General features: G+C 40.0%; 1 protein-coding gene across 1 annotated transcript in view; it reads left to right on the top strand.

Moving 5' to 3' along the window:
* Window positions 1–7,500, top strand: part of UCK1 (uridine-cytidine kinase 1) — a 9,410-nt gene that overhangs the window by 939 nt on the left and 971 nt on the right. Inside the window, exons 2-6 of the mRNA XM_032233257.1 lie at window positions 267–426; window positions 1,063–1,159; window positions 3,802–3,944; window positions 5,612–5,706; window positions 6,953–7,001. Coding sequence (XP_032089148.1) covers window positions 267–426; window positions 1,063–1,159; window positions 3,802–3,944; window positions 5,612–5,706; window positions 6,953–7,001 — 544 coding nt within the window. The remainder of the gene's footprint in view (window positions 1–266; window positions 427–1,062; window positions 1,160–3,801; window positions 3,945–5,611; window positions 5,707–6,952; window positions 7,002–7,500) is intronic.

Genomic DNA, 7,500 nt, shown 5'->3' with positions numbered 1-7,500 from the left:
AGATAAGAAAGAGGGAGGGAGGGAGGAAGGAGATAAGAAAGAGGGAGGGAGGGAGGAAGGAAGGGAGGAAATAAGCAAGAGGGAGGGGGAAGGAGGTCATAAAATAGGACATGGCTCACTTTAACAACCACCTGGCTTAGTGTCGGAAATCCTGGTCCCAATTCTGCTCGTAAGTCAAAGATGATCTGTACCTTTGGCTTCCCTAACTTTCCTTCTTGATCTGTCTGTCGGTCCATCCCTTCCACCCTCCCTCCCTCCCTCCAAAGTCAACCGTCTGTGAGAAGATCATGGAACTTCTGGGTCAAAACGAGGTGGACCATCATCAAAGGAAGGTCGTCATCCTCAGCCAAGATCGATTCTACAAAGTCCTCACTCCAGAACAGAAAGCCCACGCCTTAAAGGGACAATATAACTTTGACCATCCAGGTAATCTATGGGACCACCTCGGTTGACTTTGGAAGGGGAGGTGGGAGGAAGGACCCCCAAACTAGGACTATGAAGACCGGGGGGTTGGGGGTGGGCCTGGTTGCAGCAAAACACTCCAAATGCCATCAAATTTGGAGCACTTCCATCTTTGAGTTGGAAATATGGCCTTCTTGGTGCTCTCTGAGCTGGGTTGTCTTCTTCCAGACATTTCTTGACCCAACTAGGTAACATCTTCAGTGCTGGAAGGGAGTGGGGTATCCAGACATTTCTTGACCCAACTAGGTAACATCTTCAGTGCTGGGAGGGAGTGGGGTATCAAGGGAAAGGAAGAGGAGAGGCAGAAGGACAGGAGGAGGAGGAAGACTGTGGTATCCTTGGTGCTCTCTCAGCTGGGTGGTCTTCTTCCAGACATTTCTTGAACCAGCTAGGTAACATCTTCAGTGCTAGAAGGGAGTGGGTATCCAGACATTTCTTGACCCAGCTAGGTAACATCTTCAGTCGTTAAGCGTGGTCTTACTGAGGCCTTACAAAGCAATAGCAACCCTTCATGGGGGTCTTCATTCTGTCCTCATCTGGGTTCTTCTGGGAACTCAACCGAGATTGTCGTATCTCAGCTGCTTCTCCTCTTCCCTGCAGATGCTTTTGACAATGATTTGATGGAAACGACGTTGAAGAATATCATTGATGGTCAAACGGTGGAGGTCCCAACCTACGATTTTGTGACCCATTCCAGGTTGGTGTCCATTTCCTGGGCCTGGCAGGCAAGGGTGGTGACCACATCTTTTCCCCCTTATAATTCCTTTTTTTTTTGTTTGGCCGTTTCGTTGTCTTTCGCTTAATGGCCACCCGATTTACTTAGTGACCATGGTTTTTTTTTTAAAAAAAAATGGTCATAAGATCAAATCTGGTCACATTACTCACTTAATGACCACGTCACAAAATTCCTATCTTCATTTTTGCAGTCATATCTCGAGGACTACCTGCGTTATAAAATAGCGAATAGCCTTTTTATTTGGTAGATTTAAAACTCGCCCAGTCTGCCGTCAATTTAGTCCACAACAGAGCCCAAAATGTCTGTCGTTAAGCAAGTGACTTTTGCCTCATTTTACGACTTGGCTTGCCGCTGTTGTTAAGGGAATGGCTGCATGTGTTCCTAACTTTTAACAATTGCAGCGATTCCCTTAACAGTGGTGCCCTCAGAGGTCGTAACGTGGGGTAAAGCTCACTGAATGAATGTCTTAACACTTAGTAACCGAACATTTGGGCTCATGGGTAGGTCGTAAATCGAGAACTAGCTGCGTTCTTACCTACGCAAACCAAACTCCCATTTGGATAGCTGTGTCTGCTAGTATGCATTTATATTTTGCTGTGCGAGTTGGACAATTATTCTTTATTTAAAAAGAGTTTTATTATTTTTTAGTTACAAAAATAAACATAATATACGTTATAAAACTCCATTTTTCTTCTTAATATCTTCCAGTAATAATATCATATCAACACTAAGCATGATTATTCTCATCATACACCTACTAACAGTTTTTATCTTATTTATATCTCAGATATAAATAAGTGTATTATCTACTTATTTTTTTAGCTTTCTTCATTTCCAAACTCCTTTTTTTTTTTTTCCTCTCCAACCATTGGTAAAATACTTCCCATATCATATAATATTCCATTTGCTCTTTCTCCTTAATTGCTAATGTTAATCTGTTCATTTCTGCACATTCTTGTACTTGTACTTGTACTTGACGCCTCTTCACCCATCGTGGGTATAGGCGACTTCCATGGAAATTTGACGCCACTGTTTTCGGTCCTGGGCTAGGGTTGACAGGTGGTGCAGCCAGTCGCTATTATATGATTTTCGGCTAAGATTGAATGGGCGCATGACTATATCTTCCGCTTTCCGTTTGAAGTGACGCAGAGTGGTTTGACGAACACCTCCACGGCGATCCATGGAAGCTCTTTCGGCTGGATATACCCAAGGGGACGCCAGTCCCAAGGGTCGACAGAGCCCGATTGGTGGGAACGGGGGGCACCACGTGAAGGCCGGGTTGTCGTTTGATAGTTGAGAGGCTTTGCAATAAGCGTTGCAATGTATATTTTGCGCATCAACTATCCTTGCCCGCCCTCTGCACATTCTAATATTTTCCTAAGCACCTTCTCATCGATAGGAATCTCTACACTTTTCCAATGTTGTGCAAAAACAATTCTAGCTGTGGTTAATACATGAAGGATTAAATATGCATTCTCTTTATTATAAATTTCAGGTAAAATTCCTAGCAGAAATGTTTCTGGTTTCAGCTCAAAACGTTGTTGTATCATCTCTGCCAACCATGTCTTAATTTTTGTCCAATACTATTTTGCTTCTCCACATATCCACCACATGCGATAATAAGATCCAGGTATTTGGTGGCACTTCCAACATTTAGCTGAGTGGTCTTTAAACATTTTGCCAACCTCGCCAGTGGTAGATGCCACCTGTAAAACACCTTATACAAATTCTCTTTATATGCAGTTGACCTTGTTAATTTTTTTTTAAGAAAGTTTTTATTTTTAGACAGACATAGAGAAATAAAACATAAAGCCATCTTCAATTACATACCGTGTGTCAATTGTTACAAGGTTTTTGCGCATCCTTTCCATAGTCATTTACAATTTATATGAAACCACATATTATCAAGTCGAATATATTTGTATACGTTATTATCATTATGCCACATTGATTTGACTATCACTATTATTCCTTCATTTTAAACAAGATGTTCTAGATCAGTGTTGCTCAACCTTGGCCACTTGAAGATGTTCGGACTTCAACTCCCAGAATTCCCCAGCATGGCTGGGGAATTCTGGAAGTTGAAGTCCGAACATCTTCAAGTGGCCAAGGTTGAGAAACACTGTTCTAGATATTGGATTCATTTATATTATAAGAATTCATTGCATTGTCTTAAATCTATCCAATAATAATAATATATCTTTGTTATATTCTGTATCATTCCATTATCCTTGTATTTATAACATTCTCTTAACATCTTTCATTTCCATGTTGTTGTTTTTATCTAACCACTGATAAAATAAACCCCATATCTTATAAAATTGCCTCTCCGCATGTCTACAACATATGATAACAAGATCCAGGTGTTTGGGGGCACTTCCAACATTTAGCCGAGTGGTCTTTAAACATCTTTGCCAACCTCTCCGGCGGTAGATGCCCCCTGTAAAACATCTAGTACAAATTCTCTTTATATGCCGTTGGCATTGTTAGCTTGTAGTTCCTCTCCCACAATTTCTGCCATTTATCCAATTCTATCGTACAGCCAAAAGTTTTCGCCCATGCTATCATTGGACAATTATTCTTGAATGATTCCGTTGGCACAGATTGCCCGAAACAACGATGGTTTATCCTGCTGACGTCCTGCTGTTTGAAGGAATCTTGGTCTTCTACAGTCAACATATCCGAGATATGTTTCATCTCCGGTTGTTTGTCGATACCGATTCCGACGTCAGGTTGTCTCGGAGAGGTGAGAAGTTGGGGTTGTTTCCTCCCGCCCCCCCATCAAATGCTTTAAGAGAGAAAGGATTTAGATTCGGAATAGAGCTGGAAGGGACCTTGGAGGTCTTCTAGTCCAACCTCTTCCTCAAGCAGGAGACAAGATATACCATTCCAGACAAAATGGCTGTCCGATCTCTTCTTAAACATGTCCGGTGATGAAGCACCCATGACTTCTGGTGGCAGGCAGTTCCACTCACTTCCATCACTGGAGGTTTTTAAGAAGAGGTTGGATAATCTTTTTGTCTGAAGTAGTGTAGGGTTTCCTGCCTAAGCAGGGGGTTGGACTAGAAGACCTCCAAGGTGCCTTCCAACTTTTTTCTCCTATTCTATTCTACTCTACTCTACTCCTTATTCTATTCTTATTCTATTCTATTCATTCTAATTATGAATTCTATTCTATTTATTTTATTCTGTTTTATTCTACTCTACCCTACCCTACTGTACTCCTTATTCTATTCTATACTATTCATTCTAATTCTGAATTCTATTCTACTCTATTCCTTACTCTATTCTTATTCTATTCTATTCATTCTAATTCTGAATTCTATTCTACTCTATTCCTTACTCTATTCTTATTCTATTCTATTCATTCTAATTCTGAATTCTATTCTATTTATTCTATTTTATTCTACTCTACCCTACTCTACTGTACTCCTTATTCTATTCTATGCTATTCTATTCTATCTATTCTATTCATTCTAATTCTGAATTCTATTCTATTTGTTCTATTTTATTCTACTCCACCCTACCCTACTGTACTCCTTATTCTATTCATTCTAATTCTGAATTCTATTCTATTCTACTCTACTCCTTATTCTATTCTTAGTCTATTCTATTCATTCTATTCTATTTATTCTATTCTATTCTACTTTATTCTACTCTACCCTACTGTACTCTACCCTACAGTACCCTACTGTACTGTACTCTATTCATTCTAATTCTAAATTCTACTCTATATACTCTACTCTACTCTACTCTACTCTACTCTACTCTACTCTACTCTACTCTACTCTACTCTACTGATGTGTGCTCTACCACTGGGGTTTTTTAAGAAGAGACTGCACAGTCATTTGTCTGAAATGGTATAGGGTCTCTTGCTTGAGCAGGGGGTTGGACTAGAAGACCTCCAAGGTCCCTTCCCACTCTGCTATTCTGTTATTCAGAAGAACAGATTCTAGGCAAATGGACTTTATGGAGCACCCTTAATATCTTTAAGAAGCTGCTTTCTCTTCAATGCTTACAAATATTTTTTTTCCTTTTAATTCATTTTTATTCAGCATTTTTAAACTTTAAAATCACAATTACACTGCTACAGCTTTCCGCTATCGCTATTCTCTTTTCTAATTTCTAATTTTCCATTCTAAGACCTATTGTTTGTGACATATACCTCTCCTTGTCTCATTATTATTATTTTTGTAACATACACAACATATATACAACCTTTACATCTCTATTGGTTTCTGAATATATCTTTTTGTTATATTTTCCATGCAATCCTTCTGCATTAATTTTACATCTCTTTTCGAGCCAATTATACCACCTGTTCCATATATTACAATGCCCTGTTTAGAAAATCTCAAGAGACAATCCTGTTTTTAACTGGTTTTCCTTCTCCCCAACCCCCTTCTACGGAAGTCCTTCGAGATATGAAACGAGGAAGGGATCTGGAACAGATTCTGACTCAATATACGACGTTTGTCAAGCCCGCCTTTGAAGAGTTCTGTTTGCCGGTAGGAAAAACTCTCCCTCCTCCTTTACCCAGGTGCTCGAGATAAGTCATTGGAGGGATTCACGGTTTCACTTAGTGACGCTTCCCTTAGCAACCAAATGGCCCATCCTGTTTACAGATGCTAAACAGGGAAAATCTACATACAGGTAGAACTCGAGTTACAATCCTTCATTTATCGTATATTGAGAGTTAACGAAAGGACTGAAAAAAATGGGCTTGCAACCAATCCTTATGTGCATTGCAGCATTTCCCCACCGTCACGCGATCAAATTTGGGATGCTGGGCAATCAGCATGTGCAGGTAGTCCTCATGTTATGACCACAATTGAGCCAGACAGTTAGGTTGTTAAGCGAGGCATTTGTTAAGAGGGTTCCCCCCCGCCCCAATTTTAAGACTTTTTCTCGCCACATTTGTTAGGGGATTCACTGCCGTTCTTAAATGAGTCGCACGGTTGCAAAGTGAATCTCGCTTTCCCATTGTCAGGAGGTCGCATAAACCAGAACGCTGGTACAAGTTGAAAGCTAATTGAGAGGACCTGTTACTTTTATTTATTTTAGAAATTTTATAAATGTTCTGTTGTTTACTTTTGTTAGTGCTTATGAAACATCCTGTTGTCTGGATAGTTAATTTACTTGACAACACAGATTACATTCTTAATCTTCACCCCCTTTTTTTTTTCAACCACCAACAAAATAAGTTCCATGTTTGATAATATTCTGTGTCTTCTTTCTGTTTAATTTTGAATTTTAAGTCCGTCATTTCTGCCCAGTCTAGTATCTTCCTAATTATCCCTTCGTCTCATGGGGTTTCTTTATTTTTTCCAATATTGTGTGAATATAATCCTTGCTGCTGTTAGGACATGTAATACTAAGTATATATTTTTCTTACCAGATTTCTCTGGTGTTAATTTATGCCTAATTAAAAACAGTTCAGGTTTAAAATCTACATGTTTCCCCATTATCTTTTCTAGCCATCTATATATTTTTGCCCAATTTTATTTTTTGCTTTTACACCACTCCACCACATGTGAGAATAGGTGCCCGTTTTCTGGTTACATTTCCAATGTTTTGCTAGACATATTTTTTAAGCATTTTGGCTAACCCAGCGGGTGGTAAATGCTGCCTATAAAACATTTTATATTATTTTATTGAGAGTTCCCCTTTTAGAAGAATTTTGTTTCCTAAGATCACTTCTGAATGGATCGTGGTTTTTCTTTTGAGAATTGTGCTTTTCCTTCTTCCTTGCAGACGAAGAAATACGCCGACGTCATTATTCCTCGAGGCGTGGATAATATGGGTAAGACATATGCAAATGTTCTCTATAAAAGGGGAGGGGGCTTCTCAAATCCCACTGAGTGACATTCCTGTTTGCAAACACAAAAGTTCAGCTCGGGTTTGAGAAGCTGGGAGAAATTTTGCGAGCATCTCAACATCTGTTAAATTAGGATGTTTTGTCATTTCCTGTTGGTGGATGGGCAATAAACAGGCTTCCCAAATTTGCAGGTTGCTAAAAATCAGATAGTTTAACAGAGTGAGAAGGTGTGTGTGTAGGGGGTGTCCTCGGTGCTCTCTCTGAGTTGGGGCTTTGTGTTCTATCCCAGCTCCGCAAACACAACAAACCCTCTTAAGTGAACTCAAAGATTGATTTATTAGGAGCGCCGGCAGCCCCGGCAAAAGGTTTCTCTCGCGGCGCAGGATAACAAGTCTGTCCTTTAGTCTGCCACATCTCTTCAGTAGCAGCAGTGGCTCTTCCGTCCCAAGGACCGGCCCATAGATTTCCACTGCTCTCCTCTGCC

This window comes from Thamnophis elegans, chromosome 16 (assembly GCF_009769535.1).
Source record: "Thamnophis elegans isolate rThaEle1 chromosome 16, rThaEle1.pri, whole genome shotgun sequence".
NCBI lineage: Eukaryota > Metazoa > Chordata > Lepidosauria > Squamata > Colubridae > Thamnophis > Thamnophis elegans.
Note: the sequence above shows the minus strand (reverse complement) of the source record. Positions and strands in the feature narration are given on the sequence as shown.